The 27900-nt window shown below is 45.2% G+C and overlaps 1 protein-coding gene across 1 annotated transcript in view; it reads left to right on the top strand.

The window, feature by feature from the left end:
• The window catches only part of Rasgef1b (RasGEF domain family member 1B), a 36562-nt gene extending 9171 nt beyond the window's left edge, over positions 1 to 27391 (top strand). The window contains exons 2-14 of the mRNA XM_051170183.1: positions 2972 to 3154; positions 4729 to 4851; positions 5285 to 5422; positions 11260 to 11472; positions 11803 to 11877; positions 13574 to 13669; positions 13784 to 13886; positions 16278 to 16357; positions 17443 to 17538; positions 22242 to 22337; positions 22839 to 22962; positions 23835 to 23907; positions 27250 to 27391. Of these exons, the coding sequence (XP_051026140.1) occupies positions 2978 to 3154; positions 4729 to 4851; positions 5285 to 5422; positions 11260 to 11472; positions 11803 to 11877; positions 13574 to 13669; positions 13784 to 13886; positions 16278 to 16357; positions 17443 to 17538; positions 22242 to 22337; positions 22839 to 22962; positions 23835 to 23907; positions 27250 to 27391 (1536 nt within the window). The 5' untranslated portion in view covers positions 2972 to 2977. The remainder of the gene's footprint in view (positions 1 to 2971; positions 3155 to 4728; positions 4852 to 5284; positions 5423 to 11259; positions 11473 to 11802; positions 11878 to 13573; positions 13670 to 13783; positions 13887 to 16277; positions 16358 to 17442; positions 17539 to 22241; positions 22338 to 22838; positions 22963 to 23834; positions 23908 to 27249) is intronic.
• Positions 27392 to 27900: the final 509 nt, after the last annotated feature.

Here is a 27900-nt window from a genome sequence, read left to right as displayed (position 1 = left end):
TGTTCTATGCTGAGCCATCTCTCCAGCACCGAGTCTCAATTTGGGGATAGTGAGTGAGGATGGAAGCCACGTCTCTACCTACTTTATGAAAAAGTAAATGAGAGTTATATATACTGGTAGCTTTGGGGATGAGCGGTGACCTGCGACTGTCTGGTAGACCGTTTACCGATACTAGACCACAGGCACTGGGGTACAAGACTCCAAGGAGACCCACTTCATACTGCTGTGTCACATGGCTGTGTTATATTAGCCTGGTCACTGCAGTTCGCTTTCCTGAGTCCCAGGCCACACATTTATAGACAGAGGAGGTCAGGTCCATCTGTGAGGGCACATGGCTTCTTCTACATCCATCTTATAGTTGGTCCTAATCACTCAGGACACACTTTACTGCCAAGTTGCAGCCTCCAAATCCTCCAGGCTTTATCCTTGATCCTCTAGCGGGCTTTTTCTGATTGATTGTAGTTGGAAATGAAATTTAGTTTCTACCTCTTGAAACGGACCGTTTCTGTGGCCCCTTTGAATGCTTACTGTTTTTTTATTTCCTGGAGTTCTCAAGCCCTGGCTAGCTGTCTCGCAGAGACACTTGAGTAGATTGGTTTCAATGACAAGTGGGTCGAGATGTCAAGAAAAAATTCATGGTTCCCACTTCCAGGGAGTCTTACTCCTTATCCTGTGTTTGGAGGATGCTGTGTGGCTGCCACCACTGAAAGCTGTTCCTACGACATTAAACCAAATCAGGAGAGGGCTTCTTCATGGTCATGGGAAGTAACTTAGGTGAGCCTGGCATCCCAGGCCCTAGCCTCCGAGCTTGAGGTTGGTGCCAGCTTCCGAGGACAAGGGTCAATCTCTGTCCTCCTCATCAGGGACTGACCATTTGTAACAAGTGGGTTACACCTAAATTGTATTCAGGAAAATGGTAATTTGAAGAGGAAAGAAATCCACTTCTGTCTACCGCCATATAAGATGGTAACACTGAGGTCTTCTTTGTTTTTGGTTTTGTTTTTAATTTACCTACAGTTTCTGCCTGTCAGGTGCCATCATCTGAAGGGCTGGCTGTCTTGGCTCTTTGACTGTCCATTCTGGTCCTTTGAATTCTGTGGCCATGCCCTTTGGATGCTGTGGCCACGCCCTTTGGATGCTGTGGCCACGCCCTATGCAACTGAAGTGCTACACTGATAACCCTGGGGCCCGGGTGCTGGAAACCCTAGTGGTGTGGTTCTCAAGAGTCACTTTCTTCCTGTTTCTAGTAGTTTTTTTTTTTTTTTTTTTTTATGGAACTTCTGGAAATTCTCTCTGCACACTGGTTTTTGGATGGGATAAAGGTCACAATATGAAGCTTTTTTTCCTCATGATCTCTTTCTTTCCATCTTTCTTTTTGAGACAAGGTCTTTCCATGTAGCCCTGGATATCCTGGAACTCACTCTATAGACCAGGCTGGCATTGAACTCACAGAGATCCACCTGCCTCAGCCTCTGGAGTGTTAAGATCAAAGGCATGCGTCACCCGTCCGGCACATGTATATCTCTTTATTTTTCTTGACACTTTCTTTTTCCTAAATGCTGTTTTTCATTTGCCACATTGGCTTTATGTTTTTTTTTTTTTTTTTCTAACACCCTATCCCTGGGTACCACTGCCCCAAGCCCATGCAATTCACCTTGTTAAAAAGCTGTTAATACACCCTGCCCCCATCCCTTGGTGGAACAGATGCTGCTGGAGGACTGAGCTCCCTTCCCCCCTCATTAAGATGCTAAGACCTTTCAGCATCTTGCAAAGAAGGATCAATCCAGGTTGCATCCCTTCCTGCTACCCTCCACAAGCTGCTCCCTTGTCCCTGGACTGACACAGCTCCCAGGTGCTGGAAACCCTAGTGGTGTGGTTCTCAAGAGTCACTTTCTTCCTGTTTCTAGCAGTTTTGTTTTCTTATGGAACTTTTGGAAATTCTCTCTGCACACTGGTTTTTAGATGGGATAAAGGTCACACAATATGAACCTTTTTTTTTTTTTCCACGATCTCTTTCTTTCCGTTTTTCTTTTTGAGACAAGGTCTTTCCATGTTGCCCTGGATATCCTGGAACTCGCTCTATAGACTCTATAGACATAGTCCCCGTGTTAGTCTAGGACACAGCTTTTGGTTTTCTCTCAGCTTGGAATCCCCAGGTTCCACACGCCCTAAAAGCCTCCATTGTTCAGATATACAGCAAGAAATCTGAGTCTCCTCCCAGGACCCTGCTCTAGGCCCCAGGAAGCCAAGTAGTAAGTTAATGGCTTCTGGCCTGCACTGAGCATCGCCTGACAGGGGTTTTGTGAGTGACAAACCACACAGATGGACAAGAGCAATTTATCTAGCCTGAGCCAGTACTCCTTGTTCCTTGTGCCTTCTCATCCTGCGTGTTGGCTGAGACAGAGGCTTTGCACACACCACACACCCAGCACCCCAAAGGTCCAATGACATCTGATGTTCTAGTAAAGCCGAGGAGCCGGCATTAAATGCCTTGACACGTGCAAACATAAACGCACACTGAAGACGCTCCCAGGGAAAGACACAAACTATGCACTTAATTTCAGGTCTCTTGCAAATTACAATCTTTTCAACTTCAGCTCTGGTGCTCTTCCACGTGTCCAGTGCATCCCAGAGTCCCCTGAAGTCTTGGTTTGAAAATCCATGACTCCGTGACACAAAACAACTGGAGTCTGCTTCCTCTACCTGCTCGCGTGTGGCTGTAAAGGAGTGAGCATAAAATGGCTCCATGTGGATCACAGTCCAGACTGGATCTAAGCATCTTGTGATATTTGATTGAGTGGACGTGTACGTGTGAACTCAGAGCTGTTTGGCTCTTTGTGCTCCTGACAGTGCTCCCTCACTGTTTGCTTACCTTGCCTGCCTTCCATTATTATAAGAATTGCTGATGAAATCTTACTTTTCATATTGCATACCACGAATGACTGTTTTCTTGCTTTTCATTGTTTTCCAGGAAAGTATGCCTCAGACACCTCCCTTTTCAGCAATGTTTGACAGCAGTGGCTACAACCGAAACCTCTACCAGTCTGCAGAGGATAGCTGTGGAGGCTTGTATTACCATGACAACAACCTCCTTTCTGGGTCTCTGGAAGCGCTCATACAGCATCTGGTACCCAACGTGGATTACTACCCAGATGTAGGTATTGGTTCCTCTAAAGCCATCACCTGAGTGGATAGAAACCGCTGTACTGTATGCGCGATACGCATGGGACGCTGCCTTTGCTGTGGAATTAACCTAGGTTGCTAAGAATTTTTTTTTTGAAGAAGAAAATGTATAGTAATTACTGAAAGTTCTGAGACCGAATCGAACCTGGGGATGGGTCAGGTGGCGGTAAAGTCCCTGCATCTGTTTCTCTTTTGGTTGTCCACCTCCTTTTAGGCAGCCTAAATGAAGGGAAGCCCGGAGCCTGTAGACTTGCTCTGTGCCTGCGTCTTGATCCGTAGATGAAGATGCCATCAGAGAGGACGCTTGGACGCTCCTATGATATGACATTAATGTGACTGAGGAACTTGCATAGGGAGAGAGAGAGGCCACACACAGATACAGGGAATCATGGCAGGACATCAGGTGGTGTTGCTGTCCCTTGATAGTCTGTCTCCATGGCACTTTCTAGCCTGGGACCCCCACTGTATGTCCCCTCGGTCTTCCTTGTCCCAAGAGGCAAGGGGGAGACAGCAGAAATGCCACAGCATCTATTTATGGTTCCTCTTAGTGTCGCCTTTCCACGAGTTCCCCTCCCTTCCCGTGTCTATTGACCTGAGTTCAGGAGGACAAGGAGGGTGAGTTTACCAGGCAGCTGTTTATTGATGGAGAGTTCATGGAAATACCTAGAAACATTTATTAGTTTTTATAAGCACAATAATAACGCTGTTGTGCCGAGGAGAGCGTGTGCTTGCCAATAGTAATTCACCATAATGTTACTCACTGCGTTCTCTCTGTATGATCCATTACACATCATTTTCAAATATGTTCCCACATAGGGGAAACTTGTTATCAAAAGTAAAAGGACTCCCTTGTTCAGTGCTGTAAGTGTTTATGAACCACTGAAGGTGCCTAAGGAGGGTTGGGGGAAGCAAACGGGCCACTGAATTCCTCTTTTCACTGAGAGCCTGAAACTGTTAGAACAAATGAGTTCGGCTTCGTTACCAGCTCAGGAGACAGTGCAGTTAAAGAAAGGTCCATAGTGTCACATGTGCTTTGTGAAGCCGCGCAGTCTGGAGCCAGCCAGCAGTGAGCCTTTGAGTGCTGTGACACAAACACTGTGCTACACTGAACACACAGGAGAATTCTTGGCTGAGTGGGAGCAGGGTAGGTGGATTTTGTTTCTTAGCTGTCGGTTTGTTTTTACTGGTTGCAATAATATGTGGACCCATCACCTTATTCAGAGTGGGCAGGATATTTAAGGCAGCCTTGCCTTTTGGGGATAAATTGCATTCTCCTTGATTATACCAGAAAATGAATATGTCCTGGCTCCTGGTGACAGAGAAGAAAATGTCCTCTGGATCGTTTCAGGAGTCGAATTTATCCTGTTCTTTTTAGTAAGTGTTAAGGGGAAAGATAAGGTGAAATTATCTTAACACTGTTTCACTAGAAGGCGTTTACCCCAGCCTGCAGCCTGTTAACTTTGACGTATAGGAAGATTATAATATGGAGAATGGTCCAGACCCAGGGGAGATTGTAACCATGGTGATTCTTTTCTCTTGCTGCAGAGAACGTACATCTTCACCTTCCTGCTCAGCTCTCGGTTATTCATGCATCCCTTCGAACTCATGGCCAAAGTCTGCCACTTGTGTGTTGAGCACCAGCGGCTGAGCGAAGGGGATGGTGAGAAGGTAAATGCAGCCTTTGCGTCTTGTTTTGGTCAGGTCCTCAGGTCCGCTAATGCTGCCTCAGACGCTGTGATTTCCAAAAGTAACCCCAGCGTTGCCCTAGGCTAATGTGCCTTAAGTGGCATCATGGCCATGGATGGTGTGAGTGAGGATCATGGCGTCAGTGCTGGAACTGCTTACCTCCTCAGTGTAAGGCCCTAAGTTGGTAGATTCCCCAGCATGGCAAAATAAACCACAGAGCACTAGAAAAGTCACAGAGGAGCCCTCAGTCCCGCCTTAGTTGACAGTACTTGGTGTTGATATGAAGGTGGCAGCTGCTTCTTCTACTCCAGAGAATTGGAAGCACCAGGAGTTAGTCAGCGGCACCAGTTATTTGGTTATTTATTTAATAGAAACCATAATGATATCTCTGACGCGGATTTCTTTTTCTCCCTAGAACCAGATGAGAAAAATTGCACCCAAAATTCTTCAACTCTTGACAGAGTGGACGGAAACATTTCCTTATGACTTCCGGGACGAGAGAATGATGAGAAACCTAAAAGACCTGGCGCACAGAGTGGCCAGCGGCGAGGAGGTTGGTCACTGTGTTTAGTCAAAGCCGCTGGGGCTGGGTTCCCAGACGGAGCCTGGGTGGGAAACGGGGCTGAGTTGCCATGGAGCTCAGTGGTAGCGCCGTTTTGTTCTGCCTCTGGACAGCCCCCTCTACACGGCATCTCTTGGCCTTCTAGGTGTGTCAGCGGGGCCAGATGAGTGTGATCTGCAGGTGTATGTGGCTCTTTGGGGCTGTGTTCATGTTAATTCACATTGCCAGGTGCGTCTCGGTTGTTTTTCACTTCAGTCCATCTTCTACAAAGGTTTGACCCAGTTCACATACTAATGCATCTCCCCGTGTCTGCCTTCACTTAGGCTAGGTATAACTAAATAGCATAAGTAGAAATAGTCCAGGCTGTGGAGGGGAAAGCACATATGTCAGCTCTGAGCGTGAGTGCGGGCGGGAGGGGCTGCTGTGGTTTGTAAGTTCCACATAAAAGGGAAATACAGTTGGTTACATAGTTGTCGGGGCAGGAAAATGCATACTAATTATTGTGGGCATTAAATGAAAAACTTAGACATTTGGGGCTGGCATACATAAGGCAGTGTGAAAACAAAGCCTCCTTGGGGGATTTTGTGAAGGAGGCTTAACATGCCCTTTTATAGTGTTTACAGTGACCGCTCTTTGATAAAAGAGAGAGTATGCAGTATTGTATTAGAAGCCAAGGCAATTCCTGGGGCTGGGGTGTCTGGGGTTGGGGGTGGCATGCAGGAAACAATCTGAGTCTGATGCCGGAAGTTGATTCAAGGCTAGGACCTAGAGTAAGCGGAGACTCAAAGTGAGTCTCTTAGGTCATCCTCCACAAATAGTCTCTTCTCTCAACTGAGCCTTTGATAGGCAGGCACTCACCAGCTTGAACAGATTCGAGGTTATCTGAAGCAGGCCTGGAGGGCTAACTTTGTGTGTTGGGGCTTGTAGGGCAAAGATACCTTTGTAGTTTCCGTGTGGCAGATAAGTTTCTGTGGGCAAGTTTGGCGCGGATGTAACACTGTCACCCGGAACAAGGCAACCGAGGCACCTGGCACTGAAGGAGAGATGTGCCTGCTCCTCCAGGACAGCTCCCTGGAGAAGCGGTTCCCTCAGCTCTGTGCTGCAGAGAGAGTAGCTCAAGACACCTGCCCTTGATAGGTTTTCCCAGCCAGAGATCAATGAAATTAGGCAAAGCTAGCTCTTAAGAGCTTTGCCCGTAGCTCTCTTGCCTGGCGCTCAGCATGGGACTCCCGGCTGGTTGTAACTGTACAGACTTCTGGTCCATTTGCCTGTTTTAGGTTCTCCTCACTGTGAATGGATAGACATAAACGAACACCTACACAAACGTCCGGCAGTGCAGTTTTGCTGTAAACGTTCTATTAGGGGTGACTGCTCCTAGCTCCTTGGCAGCCAGGAGTTGGCTCAGTGGTTTTGGCTTATGACAAACTAGTCAAAAGATGAGTTCCATCTTAAGGCTATTGGTTGTATGAGGCCAAGACCTGAAATCAAAGTGAAATCATTTTTTTTTTTTCATTTCAGTTCAATTATACAGAGCAATTGGTACTGCAGGCTGACCTGTTGTCTCTGTCTCTGTCTCTGTCTCTGTCTCTGTCTCTCTCTCTCTCTCTGTTGCTTTTTCTGAGATAGAAACTAGAAATTGTTTCTTTCTAAACTTGTTTCTTCCCCAAAGGAACACTTGATTTTTTTTTTTTTTAAAGATAACATGCAGTGATTTGAAAATGCTAAATTGATGGCTTTTGGTCTTTATTATCATGGAAATCAAAAATGGTGATCCTTTCTATTTGTTTGCCAACTGAGATGTGGTCTTCACAAACAAGGCCGAGGCTTGAGGGGTTGGGAAGAATGGAGGGAAGGGTCAGACATCCTCGTGACCCCGACTTCTTGTTGGTACTAAAGGGCAGCTGGCTTTGGGAGTGGTCTAGCACGAGAAAGTGTTACCAAGTGGAGGTTGTGTCTGCCTTGACTGGCCAGGGCTTCTGGGAAGCTGCCATTTATTGTCTGCTTTGATCCAGAATTGAGGAATTGGCTCCACACGTAACACTTGCTTGATGTGGGTGTGCTCTGGCCAGTGCCCCCAGTCCCTTCCTGTTGCACAAATCATGACACTAACTGCCTTGTGCTAATCTGTTAGAGACTCTCGCGGCACCTATAGTCCTGGCAGGCTCCTTGCTCTCTCATGTTTAAGTTTCTCTTCTTAGAGAGTCTTCGCACAACTCCAGGCACAGACCCTCCCATTCCTGCCTTTTATGCCTTGTGTTTCTTAGTACTCTGGGCTTTGTACTTAGCTGTTGGTTGTTCCACTGGATTCTGGGTTATGCCCCCTTTGTTCATTGTGGCATCTTTAACTCCTATCTGAATGCCTGGCATGTACTTGGATGGATAAATGGATGGATGGATGGACAGACGGATGGACGGACGGACGAGCGAACAAACAAACAAGTCATTTGTAAGAATGGAGAAACATTATTCCGCCCGTAGCAGAAGCCCCAGGTTTGACTTTGGACCTGTTGCTTCTTGCCTCTGACTTGAGGGAATATTTTTTGGCAATCCGTGAACCCAGGTGTGTCCTGTATATAATTTAGTCGGGCTCTTTAGAATCTGCTAGGACAGTTCCACATAATTTGGCTTAATATGCTTCTCCCCTGGGGATTTGCCCCAAATGAAGAGGTTTATTGGGACTCGCCTAGAAGAAACATGAAATGAAACTAATGATTGAATTACATGACAAATGACTAGAGTGGGCAGAATGCAATTTTCTCTTCCTTAAGGGGCTGGTCTTTATAACAAGAACTCTGTCTTTATTTGCCAGGTAATTACTGTCGCTGGCAACTGAAGTTATAAAAAAGACTAAGTACATATTTAGCAATTCATGACTCAGTGGAGAAGCATGCTGAACCACACAGAGTCTGATTTCCCAAGTGGAATCAGATGAAAGCAGGAAACTTTGGGGAGGGTCACAGGGGGTCCCCCTCCCCCTCCTCCCCTCTCCACACACCAATTCCAATATGTCCGTTGCGCACTTTCTTGGGTTGTATCTTGCTGGTGTCTTTTGCTCACGAGTGACCGACATTTCCTCCATCCTTCTCCAAAATAATATTTTATAAGCGGAGAACTCTGATAGGCTTTTAGGCGGCGGAGCTGTGCCTCCTGCCCACTGCTGCCTAGCAGAATTGTCTGAGGTGCCTTTACCATGTGCCGCGCAGACCATGCCTCACACCCCCGGCCCAGCCAGAATCATCCTCCCTGAGGGGCCCAGGCTGCAGGCTCTCCCTATTCAGCCATTTCTTTTTGCCCTCTCTGCTTCTCCACTGGCCCTTCCAGCTGGTGACAGAAGAAATGTGGCCATTTCCACCTAAAAGGCTCTCGTGTTGAGGACGCTGAGAAGGGGGAGAGGTGAGGTCTGAGAGTAGAAGCAACTCACGCAGGATGTAAAGTAATGGACATTTGCTTGTCCAAACGAAATGGGCGTTCTTACGCCTCTCCCACATATGGTGTCCTAGAAGTTCCCCTGGGCAGGCTTTCACTTTATTTACAATAAGTCAGGTGGTGTAGCACTCTGTTCTGACTATCGAGTAAAAAAAAAGTTTACACCAAGTAAAACCGCCAACCCCACTTATCTGGACAGCACCAAGCGCTGTCAGATTCGTGTCCACCCTCCCAGAATGTCTCTCGAATCCTGGATATGTAACATGCATGGGCACGCACACACACACACACACACACACACACACACACACACACACACACCCATAGGAACAGTGGGTTCAGAAAATTTAAGTTTCTGTTTAGAAACTTTTGGATTATTCTCCTCAGAAAAATGTGACCCATATGTCCCTTATCCACACCAAGCTGTGCTTCATGTGTTAGTGATGACAGTTGCAGGTCGCTCTCATAAAGAGGTTTTAATGACTGTGAAAATGCAAGCTTATATAACACGTGATTTGTACTCAGGATGGCACGTGGTGTAGCTGAAGTATCTGAAGAAAAGGAGTATGTCGGGAACTGTTTGCATAACTTTAAGAAGCAGTGGGACACCCGCCCACGGAGGCATTGACAGGGACACTTGGTACAGATGACTGAGGAAGTTAGATCTGTGTATCTCAGTGTTCCTAAAGAAGATGGGGCTGGGATGGGAATAAAACTGCAGGTTACTTATCCCTGGCTGCTTCCGATGCCAAAGAAAAACGCATTTTCTCCGAGTGATAAGTATATTAACAAGTAAATACCAACTTCTAACCTTAATCCTGAGTGGGAGATAAGATTGCTTAAAAGGCTTTTTTGGTTTTGTCTTTTTGACAGGACGGGAGTAAGGGTTGTTGGTTTGAGGCGGTAGCTCAGGCTAGCCTCAAACTCACTATGGAGCTGAGGATGGCTTTGAACTCCCAATCCTCAAACTCTGCTTACACTGTTAATGGAAAACAAAACAAAACAAACAAACATGATTATATAATGGGCATATTTAAGAGCTTATTTGACCATCTCTACCATGTCACTGCCTACTTAAGAATGAACCGTTTTCAGACTTGTAATTTTCTTACTGTAAATACCTATAGTTTTTTTTTTTTTTAATTTAAGCCAAATTAGAAAAAAATATGTATTTTAGATTGCTAACCTTGGCAGGTGATATTGGACACCTTTTAAGAAGCCAGTGAGGCATAAGCATAGCTCGCCTGCAACTGTAGACTCCCTGGGACTTTCCTCCTATAGAGCTGTCAGCCTAAGTGCACAGCTGGCACTGAGACAGCCTGCATGACTTGTGCCTACATGAGCACCATAGTTTACCTAGAAGAATGGTTGCTGTTAGCCATTTGGGGCCAGAAAAGGAAGATGACAGCAATGCCATGTCAAATAGGTGTACCCGAAGGAAGGAAGGAAGGAAGGAAGGAAGGAAGGAAGGAAAAAAGGATGGGTTGCCTGGGAATTCATTTGTTTGCTCTAACAAGTATTTGAAAAGGCAAGGAGTTGACCCCTATAATACAGGAAATACTTTTTAAAAAATATTTATTTATTACATATATGCTGCTCTGTCTGCATGTGTGTCTGTACACCAGAAGAGGTCCCCAGATCTGATTATAGATGGTCACAAGCCACCATGTAGTTGCTGGGAATTGAACTCAGGACCTCTGGAAGAGCAGCCAGTGCTCTTTAACCACTGGGCCATCTCTCCAGCCCCCAGAAAATACATTTGTAATCAACTTCTCATAGGTGTCATGAGTATAGCATGATGGCATCATGAACAAGGTGGCATCTGGGAGTGGCATTATGGTGAGCACTGCCATGTGAGACAGTGGCTGTGACCATTAGTACTGACTCGTGAATGGGGGTGAAGTGAGCACGAGTCAAGAGGAGGTCAGATAACAAAAATGAATGCCCAGTTCCACTTGAGATGTGAAAGCCAGGAGGGTGAAGTGCAAAGTAATGGCGCATTCTTGTCAGGTAGCTTCTATGCACTTAGCAGGAGGAGGCTGGAAATGATAGGACTGGAAAAGGCACAAAGGTGACAATAAAAACGTGGGAGATCCATGTGGCCTAGCCTAACATGAGTGCACAGGTATTTTACTAGACAACACTTAGATACGCGTAGTATTCATTACACTAGGTGGCCTCAATAGCTAATCTGAAGTTTCTGAGGTGTTTGCGAGACCCCAGCTGGAATTGTGGTTTCAAAAGCAACCTACAAGAACAAGCCAACAAGCCTGGGTTTTCAAACGCCAGCTGTGCTGCTTGGTAGAGCTCGGAGCACTTGAAGCCAGGGCGTCTGGGGTCGCACGATGCCAGACGAGGCTATGCGGGGCAGGAGTGTCATTCTTCCACTGACTTCCCAGCAGACATACAGGAAGAACGTCCAGCAGATGATGCAGAGCCTGATCCGCAAACTCGCCGCCCTCAGCCAGTATGAGGAAGTCCTGGCGAAACTCAGCTCCACAGCCACAGACCGGCTCACGGTTCTGAAGACCAAGCCGCAGTCCATACAGCGGGATATCATGACGGTCTGCAGCGACCCGTATACGTTGGCCCAGCAGCTGACTCACATCGAGCTGGTAAGGCCCGGTCGTCTCTGCCCTGGGCGGCCAGCTAGTTATGGAGGTTTCTGACCTGCAAATTTACTCATAAACGCATACTCAACAAGATGGGATAGCGTTATTGACCTCTTTATCATCTCCTCTGGCTATTTCCTGTAACTGTACGTTCTTCGACCTGAGGAGAGAATTGCCTCTGTTCACGCCTTGAAGATGATAAAAATACTCAGGGTTAAAAGCTGAATTTTATAATCAGCTTTAAGAAAATCGGGGTGGTACCAAAATGAAGAGAGGGGGGTGACATCTGTTCTCGGTCCGTTTTCTTTAATACGCTTTTGGCTTCTATTTCAGGAGAGACTCAATTACATTGGCCCAGAAGAATTTGTTCAGGCGTTCGTGCAGAAGGACCCTCTGGACAACGATAAGGTAACCGGTACCAAGTTGTTTGTCTTTGTGTTTTTCATTAGCTGTTTGTGAGTCATCCTAGGTTTTCTTGGGCGGGGTCTGTGGGCGCTTACAACCCTCTTATCCCCTCACTTCCTCCTTATTGGGGAATTTAATAAGCCCTTCCTGGCAAGCAGATACACGTGTTGATGAAAGTGGAAGAGATAAAAGCATAATGGTTTTAGCAGATTAAGCCAGAGAATAAAAGCAAAGAGAATGGTCCTGCCTGTGATTCAGCAGCTGGGGCAGGGGAGGCAGGATGTATTACGTCCAGCTTGCCCAGCAAAGCTCTCGTTGGTCTGTCCTCTTCCTGTCAGAGGATCTGTCATGACAGCATCACGGTGAAGCACAAATATTAAGAATGCGGTACTGGCTGCACAGTATACATTTCATGAACGCGTGACCTTTTTTTTTTTTTTTTTTTACCCTTCTAGAGTGACCTCTGGAAGCGTTTTGAGTCAGTAGCCCATCTGTGGCTGCTTCACCTACTGATGAGGTCTCTCTGCGAGACAAGGCCCCAGCTGTTTCCGGCTGTAGACTAGTTTCTCTCAGTATGGGAAGTGAAGACTGTTTTTTCAATAGGAGGCTAGAGGACTGTTTTGTTTGTGTCTTCTGAAAGGAAGGAAAGAGGGACTAATAAGCCTCTTCGAGCTTGGCCTTGAACTCTTAAGATCAGAGTAACTTCTGCTTTTCGACAGTGACTCATTCACCCCACTCTCATGGTAGTATAGGTTTACATTTATCTTCTGGTAAAAGATGCTCCAAAATTGTGTCTCCCGCCTGGTCCCTTGTCCTCTTAGCCACTCCTTGGCGTGTTGATAGCAGTTGGTATTTTTGTACCCTCTTGGGCAGCTCAGGATATTTTATCACAGCAACAGAAATGTCAGTGAAACAACAGGCCTTCATCCTCAAACAATCTTGGGCTGCCCAAGAGGGTGCAAATACCAACTGCTACCAACAATGCACATAACAGATCCCTCTGAAGAAGAACTTTTAAGTTTGGGGTGGGGAGGAGCAGAGAGAAATAAGTGCAGCCGGGCCTGTTGCTTAAGTACTTCTTTGCTACGCTGCCAGCCAGCTTTCTCCTCTCATGCCGTTAGCAGCCCCGGCCTTAGAGAAAATGGCGCTACCTGCCGTGTGCTGGGCCTTCCTCCGGCTGCTAACAGTCAAGAAAGTGTTCCACAAACTTGCTCACCGGCCAGCCAGATTTCGATAATTCCCCACTCAGACTCTCTTCTCATGTGAGCCTACCTTGTGTCAAGTTGGCAGTTGAAACTAGCCAGCAAGGAGCTGCCGAGACGGTTCACAGGTGAGGAGCACTGGCTGCTCTTCCAGAGGTCCTGAGTTCGATTCCCAGCAACCACATGGTGGCGCACAGCCATCTATGATGTGATCTGGCGCCCTCTTCTGGCCTGCGGGCGCACATGCAGTAGGGATACGGTATGCATAGTATAGAAGTGAATCTTTAAAACAAACCAGCAAAAATAACAAAGCAAACAAATAAACAAAAAAAAACATTAGCCAGCAAATCCTTCTTTAGAATTGAGGGTCTGAGGACACATGCCACCCAGAGAGAGTAACGTGGCTTCCTGGGAGGGAGGGAGGGAGGAGGGAAGGACACTTTCATGGGCTCACCAGCTTGTATTCCCAGGCTTCATTTGTCCTGTTCTCTCTGTAGAGCTGCTACAGTGAACGGAAGAAAACAAGAAACTTAGAAGCCTACGTAGAATGGTTTAATCGACTAAGCTACTTGGTTGCTACAGAAATCTGCATGGTGAGACAACGCATTTTTTTTCCCCATCAAATCCCGTTTTCCTGCTCACTTCCGTGTGTGTGTTTGATGTGGGCGTTGGGCTCCTGCCCGCTCACTGTCGTGTTTTCCTTCCAGCCTGTGAAGAAGAAACACCGAGCGAGGATGATTGAATATTTCATCGACGTGGCTCGAGAGTGTTTCAACATTGGAAACTTCAATTCCCTGATGGCCATAATCTGTGAGTGATTTTTGTGAGGGTCCTAGGTTTATGGAGCTGGGGAAACGTATCCATTGAAAACTGTTCTTTCACGGAAGCTGTGCTCTTTTCAATCCGGGAGTTACTTTAGAGGGTTTGAGTGCAAATGCGTATAGTCTTTCCTCATTGAATACCTGTAGTTCATTTATCCTCAGTAAAAAGATCCATATGTAAAAGCTGCAGAGTGAAATACCTGTCTAAATCAAAGATTTCTAGAGGTAGTTGGGCAGCTTGTATACCAAGCACTATGGAAGTGCTTGGCCTGAGATTAAACCCTCCCATTTCATCAGCATTGGTCTCTCCAGTGGATCACGGGAGTTTTCATGACCGACACTATGTATTAACATACTCAGTAGCAAATCTTTGTGGCTCCATCTTAATACTTGAGGACCACCTTACCCACCTCAAGTGCTCAGTCACTATTTGTGTAAAAGAAAAAGAAGAGTTGGGTCATTTTGAAGTTACAGAATCTTCCTGATTTAGTTTGTTAATATTTGCCCTGATAAATCTCTTCACTAACTCCTCCATTTTGTTTCTGGATCACCCACCTTTGTTTGACTCCATGAAAATAGTGGATAGAGTGAGTGACCATCTAAGTCCAGGGACCTGAAAGGCTGACATTCTTAATGATAGAGAATGTCGCCCACCATAGTAGGGACGAAAATATTAACATATAGTTCACAAAGAACTTGTTTCTATAACTCATACAGAGTCATGAACTGCATGAGATAAATAGCCGGACAATACTAAGTATATAAAACGATGATCAGAATACAAAACAGACATAGTGAAAGACCATCTTATATACCAAAATAACTTGAAATAATCAAAACTAGTCGCACCAAATATTGTTCAGGGTAAAGGCGATGTGGATTGCTTATACAGGAATAGAGGGTGTTTGGGAAGTTCTATTGCTTTAGTTACTGGCAATGTCATAAAGCTAATCATAAACCTAACCTGTGACCCAAACGTTCCAACACCTATATGTTTGCCCCCATAAAAAGGGAGTACGCCTACAGAAAGATTTGTGCTAGACTTAATAAATGAAGCCTTATTCCTAATAGCCCCAGCTTGGAAAGGGTCCAAATGCCCATTTGCAAGTAAACTACTGAAGAAACTGTGGTATATTCATACGGTAAATACTCTTGAGCAATAAAGATGAGTCACTGAGACGTATATAACCTGGATACATTTCACAATCATTGTGCTGAGCCTTTACCAGGCCAGGCATGAAAAGAGCGTGTGCGATATGATTGCATTCATGTGAAGTTCTAGAACAGACAAAACTCGCTAGTGTCTGGTGATAGGTGACCCCTGGCGATAGGTGACCCAGAAGTGGGTCCAAGCGAGCTTTCTGGATGATGGAATGGTCTGTCCTAACTTGGTTATAGTGGTGATTATATGACCTTGTATACCCATCAAGTTCATCTCATTGTACGCTTAATATCTGTGTATGTGTCTCTGTGGACTCCTTTTCCACTGCAGTAGTCTGTAGGTTATTACAGGGAGGAGGGCGCCGTGTGGCATGTTGGAATGAGTAAGGCCTATGGAGCTGCATGGCTGTGACTCTGCTACTTCAGCAGCCAGATGACACTGGGAAAAATCCCCAGCCCTGGAGCTTAGCTTATTCTCACAGGAAAGTGTAATGGGCATGTGGGAAAATATATGCAAAGCACGGATAATATATTAGGTAATGGGTCAGCAGATGACAACCTGTGGCCCAGATACCAGCTGTTTTCTTTTGTTTTCAAATGGCCAATGAGCTAATATTTTGAAATGATTGAGAAAAATAGGGGGGAAAATTTCTAACATACGAATATACTATACATTCAAACTTCAGCATCTTGTCAGGTGTGGTATCCTATACCTTTCACCCTAACACATGGGAGACTGAAGGAGGGAAATATGGAATTCAAGTCTTGACTCCAAAGCAAAGTGCAGACCAGTCTCTGAACTGCGCGAGGTCCTGCCTCAGAGGACCAAAACCTACCGAATAACGCGTATAAACTTAAGCTTCTATAAGTAAAGTGTTGGTGGACTGCAGCCATGGCCGTTTGTTTATATAGTTACCGTGGATGTTCACGTGATAGAGCATATGGTGGTGGTGTGGGCACAAAATATGGCCTCTGTGCCCTACAATGTTTACTGTGTTTTGTCTAAGAAATGTGCTGAGCCTTGTTCACAGCTATGTTGCTTCTGAACCAATGGAAAGTTAGCAAGAAAATGCTATAGAATTGGAGGCTGTGACTACTAGTTTCAGAACTAGTTTGCTGATGCTTATTAACATACGCTTTTTAGAAGTACAAGCCAGAATGGCTTCTTATATCTCTCTATTTCGATTTTCTTCTTTTCATGTCCATTTTAAATGGGAAGCTGGTATGAATATGAGCCCGGTCTCGCGGCTAAAAAAAACGTGGGCCAAAGTGAAGACTGCAAAGTTTGACATTCTTGAGGTACGTGAAGGTGGGATGACTTAGTGGGATAAAGAGCACGCTTGTGATCCCAGCACTCCGGAGGCTGAGGCTGGAGGATCGTGGACTTTAGGGCAGCCTTGGATGACCAGCAAGGCGCCTGGAAGATGGCATTGAGCTATATGGTGCTGCCTCTCAGTCAGATAGTACCATCAAGGGAAAGGGTTTTTCAGACCCAGAGGTAGGACAGTGATTCAGACTGGAGTGTGGCAAAATCAGCTGGCTTTGGGGCTGGTCACTTTGGTGTAATTGATGGAAGAAATGCAGACTTCCCAGTCATATATAAGTTTATATGCCTGAATAGAGCTGGAGTCCTGAGCAGCAGAGAGAGGTCTGTTTCTCAGTTTGCCTTGTATGCTGCTTTATGGTACCTTTATCTCCTTAGAGTATTTACTCACCACTCTTTGAGCAAATTTGGTTAACCCAAATAGCCATTCCCATTTAAGTCTGAGGTTGTGTGTGTGTGTGTGTGTGATGCTCACTTTTCTGTTTGGTGTGTTAAAGTTTCCTGTCTGATGTCATCAGAAATAATAAGCATTCTTTCACCCAGTTGCCCGTAGTGGAAATTAGGTTCTCTAACAAAGTTTTTTTTTTTTTAATGGTATATTTTTTAAATGGTATGTTTTCATTGTTTATGAATGATTATTAGGAAATACAAAAAAGCAACGTTTCTGTGGGTGTTTGACCTGGCGCATTGACTATCAAGTGGGACCAGGAACTTTTCCAATGCCACAGTGTGGGTCTCTTATACCAGCTTTAGGTTTGATCTCAATAATTAGCTTAAGTGGATTTGATTTAGGATTGACATTGTCAAAGCTCATATAGGCTTATAAAAAATTAACCAGCCCTCAGGAAGAAAAACACTTGTGTTGTGGTAGTAGTAGTTGTGTGTGTGTGTGTGTGTGTGTGTGTGTGTGTGTGTGTGTGTGTGTGTGTGTTGGACAAATCATACTTCTAATGAATTCCCTAACTAGCTTACTTAGGCTTTGTATGTATAGTTAAAGGCATGGCCTTGTAATTGTCTACACGTTGAAAAGTGGACAGCTAATGGCCTTCTCTTTCTACAGCATCAGATGGACCCTTCAAGCAATTTCTATAACTACAGAACAGCTCTGCGAGGGGCAGCACAAAGGTCCTTAACTGCTCACAGTAGCAGAGAGAAGGTATGCTGTGAAATGTGTGGCCTTCTTGCCATGTTGTACCCTGATGGGATGCGAACGGCTGCCTGGCGTTGTTTTTACCAGCTCAGCTCTCAGAGAGGTGCATTTACAGACCTCTTACCCCTTGTGAGGGAGAGGGACACAGGGCAGTGTTGAGCCGTGGACAGAGAAGTGCCTTGGAATGGAACTTTGCAATTGCATATTAACTTTTACTATCATCCGTCTGACATGTGTTCTGTAGTGTGTCTTAGCTGTATTTCAGGCAGTTAGTTAAGTCATATGATAATATGACTAATAGCATTAGAGAGTAATTTGGTTTAATGGGGGAAAAGGCATTTAAGCTCTACAGAAGGTGGCTCACTTAATGTAACCTTTTCTTTCAAAAGAATTTACTTACCTCCCACAGTTACATCATTTATTCTCAGAAAGTAGGTTAGTTGCTATAGCATTAGGCCTGCTGTTACTAATTGGATATGTAGGTGGCATGAAAAATACAGAGGCAATGTCTAAAAATTAATGATCCTGTCCTTTCTCCTCTGCTCATTAGCCTCATCCTAGATCTACTGAGTTCTGGACCCTGAGGGTCCCACTGGCACATCTCTGTCTCAGTTTCTTACAGAGGAGTGACAGGTTGTCTGTCATGGCGTCTGAGAAACAAATGTCCAGTTATGAACAGCAGATGCTGATTTCTTGGGGGCAGCTATTGTCTCCTTGAATTGTGTCCCCAGGCTAAAAGGTATTTTCAGCCAGTGTGAAGGAACAGGAGAAAAATACTCACTGACTTCTAAGTCACTTCCCCACAGAATCATTGGGTTTACTGAGCAAAGACGAAACCTCCTCCTTTTAAAGACTTGACACTGCTCTCACCACAGAAATACTGGCACTGATAACATCTGAGAAACATTGCAGGTGTATTAACTTTGATTTTTAAATGAGGAAATTTCCAGATGCCTGACAGTTTGCTAGGTTTTATATTTTGCTGAAAAGAGCTAATCTGAAGTGGGTTAGGCCTCCGAGTGACAATGAGCAAACGTGTGGGAGGTCCCTATCACCCTGAACTGAAGGATGCAGGAAAGCTAGGAGACCACCTCACATTTTGCTGTGGTGGACACCAGACTCACCACAGGGCTGTCAGTGAGGAACCGGGGAGGCTGTACTTCTGACAGCAGCCACCGAGAGACTTGTGCAACTTGAACAGCTGTTCCCAGAAAAGAAAAAAAAAAAAAAACTTAATTATTTACACTTTATATCACTTAGTAAATTTGTTCTGCTTTATTTTCAAAAGCCTGTCCTATGTAGATTTATAGTTGTGCCCTGTAGCTGATAAGAACAGCCACAGTTATAATCATTTGAAGAAGTACACTGCTCCTTTTTCATAATTGGCCTCAAAAGATAAGAAATAAAAACATGTCTGGTCAAATCTACTCTTAATTAAAAAATAAGCTTATTTTCCTTATTTTGAGCTGAGGGAGTACTTTCTTTATTCTAAAGTACTGCCCATTTTATAGTCTCCTTGGCAGCACATCTCGAATAATGGTCTCTGATCTTTTCCAAATCTCAGGTTCATTGGCCAGTGTGGCACCCTTCCAGGGACCTATTATGGAGCAAATCAAATCTGTCTAACGTACCGGAGCCCTAAGTGCTCTCTAAGCACTTTCCTTCCTGCGGGCACATGAGTCTGTCAGTTTTTAACCATGCCTCACGTGATTACATGGTTTTCAGGCCCTTTGCTATTCTCCTTGTGTGTCTGTAAGCTGGTCCTTCTTGTTAGCATCTGTCTCTACACACCAAACTGGTACTACCTTAACGTATAAGGGCTGACTGTCACTCACGAGCAGTTTATTTTCCCGGTACTCAGGGTTGAACCTGGACTTTTATGCCCACCAGACAAACACTCTACCATTCAGCTCTAATATAGCCCCAGCTGCACTGTTGTTTGTTTGTTTGTTTGTTTGTTTTTGAGAAGGAATTTACCAAGTAGCTCAGGCAGACCTACAACTTGGCAATCTTTCTGTCTTGGCTTCCCTAGAGGCAAGCCTAAATGAATTCAGAATATATATATATATTTTAAAGATTTATTTATGCGTATGTACACAAGTGCTCTGCCTGCATGTACACGGGAGGGCCAGAAGAGGGCAACAGATCTCATTACAGATGGTTGTGAGCCACCATGTGGTTGCCGGGAATTGAACTCAGGACCTCTGGAAGAGCAGTCAGTGCTTTTAACCACTGAGCCGTCTCTCCAGCCCCAGAATTCAGAATATTTTTAAGGGGAAATTTGTGATGTAGCTCAGTTGGTAGAGTCCCTGCCTAGAATATACAAAAAAAAAAAAAAAAAAAAAAAAAAAAAAAAACAGCGACATTTAGTCCCCAGCACTACATAACCGTATGAGGTACATGCCTGAAATCCCAGCACTCACTGAGGAGAATTAGAGAAATTTGAGGTTATCCTTGGATACATAGCAAGTTTGAGGGCCAGCCAGAAATACATGGCCCCCTCCCCCCACCCCCATATATATAATAGTTCATATCTGCCAATGGAGGAGTTCTCCCACTGATCACAGAAACAAGCCTATTCTCCTTATCTTATATCCTCATCTGCTTCACTGTTCAGTTCATTATGCAGAGCCGATGGGGACTCTCACCGGTGAATGAGCAGTTGAAGTCCAAGAGTCCCTTCTTGTCCTGGGCGTGAGAAGTCGAGAGTAGCCAAGCACCCCAAGTGAGGCTGGCTGTGCTTTCCACGTTCCTGCAAGAATGACTCAGTTAGTAGTAGGCCATCCTGTAGGGACACAAGAGTGCAAAACTCACAGAAGGAACCGTTCTGCCTCCCACGGTTTCTAGGCCACGGCCGAGATCTGCAGAGCCAGTCTAAGCACCTATCCACAGACAGCCCAGCCCTAAGGACTGGGAGAGCACAGGAGCTTCTTGTTTAAAAGCGGTTGCACTGTAATCCACTATGTCTTGATCGTCACTGTGTCCCCACGTCCCTGGGGCTGTCACAGGTTTATTGTCTTCTGAGTGCCCCCATGCCTTGGGTGGTAACAGAAGGCGGGCCCAGCCAGCGCCTACGTGAGTGAGCATGGCCACGCTCCAGTGAAGCTCTGTGGCCACTGACATTTCAATGTCACATGATTTTTCATGCACCCTGAAATATCATTCTTTGGATGCCATGCCACAGCCACTTAAAAATGTAAGGTATGTGTCTCCTAGGCCATACCAAAAATAACAACACATAGATTTAAAACAAAACAAAGCTGGCAAACAAAAGCCTTACATTTTTGCCAGCCCCTAGGTTTTGTGACTGGCTGGTTGTGCAGTCAGCTTTATATTTTTGGTCATGAGCCTAGCCTTTAACAGCTGAGCTATCTCTCGTCAGCCCTTGGAGTCAGTTATTTGAACCGATGTCTGATGGAGTCCGTAGCCCAGCATTTCCCAGCCACAAGTGTTCTTTGGAAAGAGGCAAGGTTCAAATCTGTCTTAAACTTAGTTCTAGTACTGTAGACTTAAGAGCCAGGAATATCTCGAGAGACAGGAAGGACATACAGTCTTTGCTATTTCTCCTTTAGGGCCTCCACAGACAAGAGCAAACGAAAGACAGTCAGGGAAGGCAAACATGATTATTCTCAGAGATCAATGAAACAAAAACTAACGAAAGGCATTTTGGCTTCTTGAAAATGACTTGAGGAGAAGAAATCTGAGTTTCTCTCTGGAAGTAAATTGATGCTTACTGTTTGTGTGTGAGCCAAGAAGTTTGTTTTCCCATTCATGAGTCATGAGCTTAGGAAGACTTCAAAGACATGATCTTGGGGTTTTCAGAATTTCCCAAATAATCTGTTTCATGCATTATTTACATTGCACGGCTTTTTTTTTTTTCTTTCTTTCTTTCTTCAAATGTGTTGCATTTGAGAAAAAAAAAATTACTGTATCTGAACTTTGATCTCTGTTTGAGATTCACCTCATCACACCAAAGAATCAAGGCCAAGAAGGTATCATTAGAGAAGTGTACTGGTTTTCAAAGTTGTTAATGTTAATTCACACATGTCTAACCCTCTTGCACTGGTGGCGCATCTGTCTAGAAACAGACAAGGCCAGGTTCTGCCAAGGGGCTTTTCCAGGACACATGCGCTGACTTGCTCTCTTAGGCAGCCAGGTTTCTTCAACAGGAAGCTGTAGCAACTGTGGCTTAAAGCCTTCAGCTGTTCACATTACCTTGAGGAGTGGCTTCAAGGGTTAAAATGTAAAGCAAAGCAAAAGAAAACCAAACCTACCTCATCTAAGATGTGGATGCCTAAATGATGGAGTGATTCAGAGCATAGCAAGGAGACGTGCCGTGCGCCTTGAAGACTGCTCTAGTTAAAAGGGGCCGCTAAATGGGTAGAGAGTTCTTTTAGGTACTGTCATTTCGGCAAGAATCTTTAAATTTTTGTCAAATTGAACATTGAGGAAAATAGGAAAAATTGTACAGAGCATGTCCACCCATCCACTGGCCAATAGTGTCCGCTGTGCTGAGGTGTTGATGACGTTTGCATCCTAGGCTAAGCTCTGTAAGGAAGGGAAGTGTGGCGTGTGCAGAACAGTGTGCCTTAATTTGCCGCAGCGTTCCACGCAATCCAAGTCAACCTTGCTCCTTAGTACCTTATATTTGTAACTAGCAGTTACATGGCTTATTTACTCAGATGACCCTGATTTTTTTTTCCCCCTAGATTGTGATACCATTCTTCAGTCTCTTAATCAAAGATATTTATTTCCTCAACGAGGGCTGTGTCAACCGTCTTCCAAATGGCCATGTCAACTTTGAGGTGAGTGTAACGAAGCAGGATACGATGCTGAGGCATGGTGGCACTCAGGAGGCAGAGGCGGGATGCTTGATTGCCTCAAGTTTGAGGCCAGTCTGGTCTACATAGTGAGTACCAGGGCAGCCAGTGTGACATAGTGAGAGCCTATCTCAAGAAACTAAAAAATTAAAATAAAAGCCAGAGTGGATTGTTTCTCAGTGCCCCAGCCCAGCAGCAAGGAACAAACTTGCTATTGTCCTACTGTCTGTAAGAACCTAAATGGCGGCGGTGCCAAGCAGCACAGTAGCTGTGTCATCCCTCCCACTCCACCCTGCCCCCCACCTTAGCATGGTCACTTGAGGGAATGTGAGTAAATCCTAGCTTCCCTAGCTAGCAGATGCAATGGTTATTAGATGGAAGGAGAGGAGATGGGTCCGGAACTGGGTGCATCTAGAATGGAATTGTGTCTTGCAAGCCCGTAATTCTTGACATCTGCCCTCAAAACGTTCTTTAATTCTCTTTCAGAAATTTTGGGAACTGGCCAAACAAGTGAGTGAGTTTATGACGTGGAAGCAGGTAGAGTGTCCGTTCGAGCGGGACCGGAAGGTCTTACAGTACCTACTTTCAGTGCCCGTATTCAGTGAAGACGGTGAGGCCTTTAGCTTACACCCCACCTCGAATACCCCCAAAATCCTGTGTATTATACTTGGTTGCCTCTCATGTATGAAGCAGGCCTTGGAGCTGACCCAACCCTTTTTTTCTGTTGCCCAGAAAGTCTCAATGGTTTACCCCTAAGATGTGTTCACTTTGTAATCAGCCAGACACGGTTACATTTAAAACATCCTTCCTGAGGCCTGCTCTGCACAGGGATAGGCCTAAGTGCAAAGCTATTAGAAGATATCGCAGAAAGTCATGGACGGTCTTGACCGTTAGAGCACTGGGCAATGGAGGCAGGAAAAATGCCTGGTTCTGCATAGGATGATTCACCCGTGGAGTCTGTAGAATACGTGGGGACTTACCTACGATTTGTAATTTCCTCATAGTATGTTGATGGTATCTGCAGCAATGACCAGTCGCCATTTTGAATTCATATTGCCTCTTTGGGGATGGAACCTTGTTGTGTTGTTTTTCATCTCCATAAATAAGATGATTTTCCCTCCTGTTTCAAACAACCGACATGTGTTTTCTATTAAAGAGCTGAGGGCACCAGGAAAGAGCCGTGACCCTTTCCTTCAGAAAGAATATAAATCCAAGTGCACGACAGTTTGCATCTTGAAAGCTTTGGAGTCATAAATTCCTGCTTACCTACGTGCCGTCTCAGCTCAGAGCAGTGGGGGGTTTGCTGGTGGCCAGCCAGAAGCAGAGTGCTGTTCTGTGTTCGTTAGGACAATTCACTGTATGTGATGGGAATGCCGGATGGAGCTCAGCCTCAAGTTGAACAGGCCTCTCCAGCAGTTGGGGCTTCATGGTGACAGAACGAGGCTTCACCCCTAATTCATTCTTTCCGTTGGCTTTTTGTAGCTCTCTACTTGGCTTCCTACGAGAGTGAAGGGCCTGAAAATAACATAGAGAAGGACAGATGGAAGTCTTTAAGGTGAGTCTCATTGCTTCTTGTAGTTGTATAAAGATAGAGGAAATGTTGGTTTTTACCTAAAGAAAGCCACATGGGTGCCTTGTGTGGCAGGGTCCTGCCTACTTGTTCAGTTCAGTGGAGTCTTATCCTCAGTTCATAGAATCTCTGTGGCCTGGGATTCTTATTGCCACAATTACTGCCCCCCCCCCTCCTTTTTATTTTTTTACACTGGCAAGTAATAGCTTGACTGCTGTCCTTCCCTGATGATGTAATCTAGAATCTAGAATTGAGATCACCCCAGGTATAGTAAAACAAATTAATTAAAAAAATATATTTTCCTCTTTGTTTAAAAGTTCAGACTTTATTGTCGAATAGCTCTAATCTTAAAACTTTACTTGGGTGGGGTGCCAGGAAAACTACCAGTTACAATTAAGATCGGTTAAAGTTGGGCTACCACTTAGCAATAAGATATCAGCCCCCCTTTAGTTTGAGAGAGAGGGAATCTGGACTTAAAATGTAATTAGTGGGTTTAAAATGTAATTAGTGGGTTTAAAAAAAAATACCCCAAACTTTGGCTAGTCTTTCAGTATTCTCAGACAAATGTGTAAGCCCATATCATTTAAGATATTATAACAGGTAAAGCAGCCAGGACATGAAAGGATACAGATGATCAAGACCGTTCTGACACACGCTGAAGTTAAGACAAACCTGGAGTGGGGCAGAATAGCCCAGACTTATAATCTTAGCGCTGAGGAGGCTGAAGCAAGGGGAACAGAGAGTCCAAGGCCAACGTGGACTACCAAGGAAACATGGAAAATGACTCCTTTAATTTATATTTTAGAGCAGACTTTGCCTTCCGTGGTTTTTCCTTTGTAATCGCCCCCCCCCCCTTTTTTAAACAATCATGCCCCTTGGTAAGAATCCTAGGATTGAAGACCTTGCTGTGGAAAAGCAGTTCTGCAAGACACTCAGTATTTGAGTTACACATGGAATCCAGATACATTATAAAAAAAACCCAGACCTACAGCAATCTCTTTATAGTTATTCTGTTCTAGAGCAGATGAGTAGTTAGGTTGCAAGTCCTAGGCTTGACGAGACAGGAAAGACCTCTCCCCACGGCTCTTATGTACTGTACACAGTGTGTGGTAACCCAAAGACTTTAGAGGCGGAACTAGAAAGTGACGGAGAGAGGCCATGTGCTGGCCTAATCCAGACACTCGTGTGGCCGTCTGTTTACAGTTGCATAGACTCAAAAAGTGCACAGGAATGTTTTTCTGGTCAGAGTGTGTTTGGGGGCTGGAAGGCAACCATGTTGGCACCCATGGAATCTGAGCTCTTGGGAAGCTGAGTTAATAGAACCACAGATTTGAGGCTAGCCTGACCTACAGAGTGAGTTTGAGGCTAGCCTGACCTACAGAGTGAGTTTGAGACCAGCGTTGGAGCTGCTGCTACTGCTGCTCTGGCAGTGGCTCCATGAGAAGACATCTTGTGCACACAGTGCAAGGTTAACAGACTAGTTTTTATGTTAAAATTGTCTTCTAAGGAAGCTTAAAAAGCAGATTCCTAGCCAGGCGTGGTGGCCCACTTTACTCCCAGCACTCCAGAGGCAGAGGCAGGCAGATCTCTGAGTTGGAGACCAGCCTGGACTACAAAGAGAGTCCAGGACAGCCAGGGCTATACAGAGAAACTCGGTCTCGAAAAACCAAACCAACCAACCAACCAAACAAACAAACCTGAAAAATTAAAACAAAAAAAACCTAGATTCTTCCTCCTGTCTAATCCTTTCCCATAACCATCATCATAGCCTCACTGCACGGCCCCATCCCTAAGACATAAGTCTACCTGTGTATCACTGTCCTGCACATATAAAAAGTCTGTTGTCATTAATGGCATTCACTTCTTGGTTTAACATAAAACCACTCAAGATAAAGAGTTACCATAGGTGGTGCTTTGGCTGTGTCCATCAATAGCTGGTTCAGTGTCTAGCGGTTTACCTGAAGCGGTTTACTGAGTTCAGTCCTTGTTGTCCACTCCATCACCTTAACTCTGTAAGAACCCATTTAAAACATGGAGGAGGATAAGCATTAAGCAAGGCATTCCGAGGCAGTACAAGTGGTCCTCTCCTTCCGCCTGACATGGTTTTCTTTATTCCACAGGTCCAGCCTTTTAGGCAGAGTCTAACGGATGGGACATGGTGCTGCAGCTGCATCATCTAACAGACCCTGGAGGGGCTGGCCTTTGTTTTCTGGCGTCCAGTACCTGGAGCCACCGTTGTGGCGGATCCTGCAAGCAAGCCCAACTGCAGAGCAGATAGGAAACTCATCTCCCACTGCTGACGGATTGACTCAGATGGCTTTCTTTTTTTTGTTGTTGTTCTTGAGACTGAACCGTTCACTGAAGACACTTGAGAAAGAATCCTCTGAAACTCCCGGCTCTGCACATGATTCATCATCTCCTGGAATTTCCATGTGAATCATAGCTCTGCACCTGGATGGAGTTTTCTTCTTTGTGTGTGTGTGTGGGTGGGTGAGGTGGGGGTTGGGCTTTGTTTTGTTTTGTGGGTTTTATTTGTTTGTTTGTTTTCTTGAACATTTGCTGCTAATGGAACTTACCAGCTGAGTGCAGGCTCTATGGAAGCCCGCGTTTCTTTGTTAATTTAAATGAAAAAGGGAGAGGAGGGAGGGGACCCCTCTCCCCCCAGTTTGGATCCCAGACCTCAGCTTGAACAGTATTCCAGTGAGGGCACAGACTGGGTGGACGGATGTCTCCTGTAGACATCTCACAAGTGCGTTATTGTAAACGCCTCTCTCCCCTCTTCCTCCGAGGTTTTGAGTTGGCTGCTGGCTAGCAAACTCCTTCTTACCCATATAAGTTATTTAATATAATAATGAAGCTCAACACTGTGGTAGGAAAATAGCCACTAGGAAAAGAAAAAAACAAAGCAGAGTTTGTCGCCGTTGGACCTGCCGATCCTGCTGGAAGGACTGTGCTTTCTTTACCTTTCTGAGCTGTTTACAACTGACCACTGTGTTCCATAGATGTATTTTTTTCAGTAGTTTGTTGTTGTTGTTACTTAGTTTTCCATGATGCTCCCAACCCCTGTAAATGTAAATGCTCTGACTTTAAGGGTCTTGGAAAAACAATCCACGACATAACCACAACTGTTTTTTTTTTTTTTTTTCTTCAACTTATTTCCCATTATTTGCTGGAGTCTGTTGGTGACTAAACATGTAAACAAAAAGTAAATTGGAGAAGTTCCCCCCTCCCCCACCGCAGCAAACAAAACAGATGAAAACCAGGTTTGCAGTTAACTCTGTGACCAATAGAACTGTGAACCAGTTCACCTTGCTAACATCTAACTAGGTCTGTAGTTGCTCTGCACGCAGCCGTTATACATGCTCTAGGAGAAACTTTAGTGACCCCAGCTAATGACAACCCAGCTGTCTTTGTAACCCTTCGGATGCCGTTTTTTGAGAATCAGCATGTCTTTGTCCAACAGGCCTGAACTGTCTCCAAATCGTCCCTTCACAATGTCAATACATTTTACGCTCTGCAGCCAGGAGCTGTGGTGTCTTTCTTTGGATGGAGCTGCGGGTGGGTTGGCTTACACACACAATGTGAGCACTCCTGAGGGAGTGGCCTTAGGACTCCAGCATAGATGCGCATTTGGGGTGTGTGTGTGTGTGTGTGTGTGTGTGTGTGTGTGTGTGTGTGTGTGTGTGTGTTGTTTTTGTTTTTTGAGACAGGGTTTCTCTATGTGTACCTGGACGCGCTTTGTAGACCAGGCTGGCCTCGAACTCACAGTGATCCACCTGCCTCTGCCTCCCTAGTGCTGGAATTAAAGGCAGGCACCACTATGCCCAGCTCGCGCTTGTATCCTAAGCAGCAATCCTAGCAAGCATCCAATCACTAATAGTTTTCAGCCATGTCGTAAGGTATGTAAGTACAGATTCTGCTATGGTCATTTCCACCCTCAGGTACAGAACAGAGAGATGGGTATATTTTAATGATGGT

This window comes from Acomys russatus, chromosome 28, assembly GCF_903995435.1.
Source record: "Acomys russatus chromosome 28, mAcoRus1.1, whole genome shotgun sequence".
Classification (NCBI taxonomy): Eukaryota; Metazoa; Chordata; class Mammalia; order Rodentia; family Muridae; genus Acomys; species Acomys russatus.
This window is presented reverse-complemented; position numbering and strand designations above follow the sequence as displayed.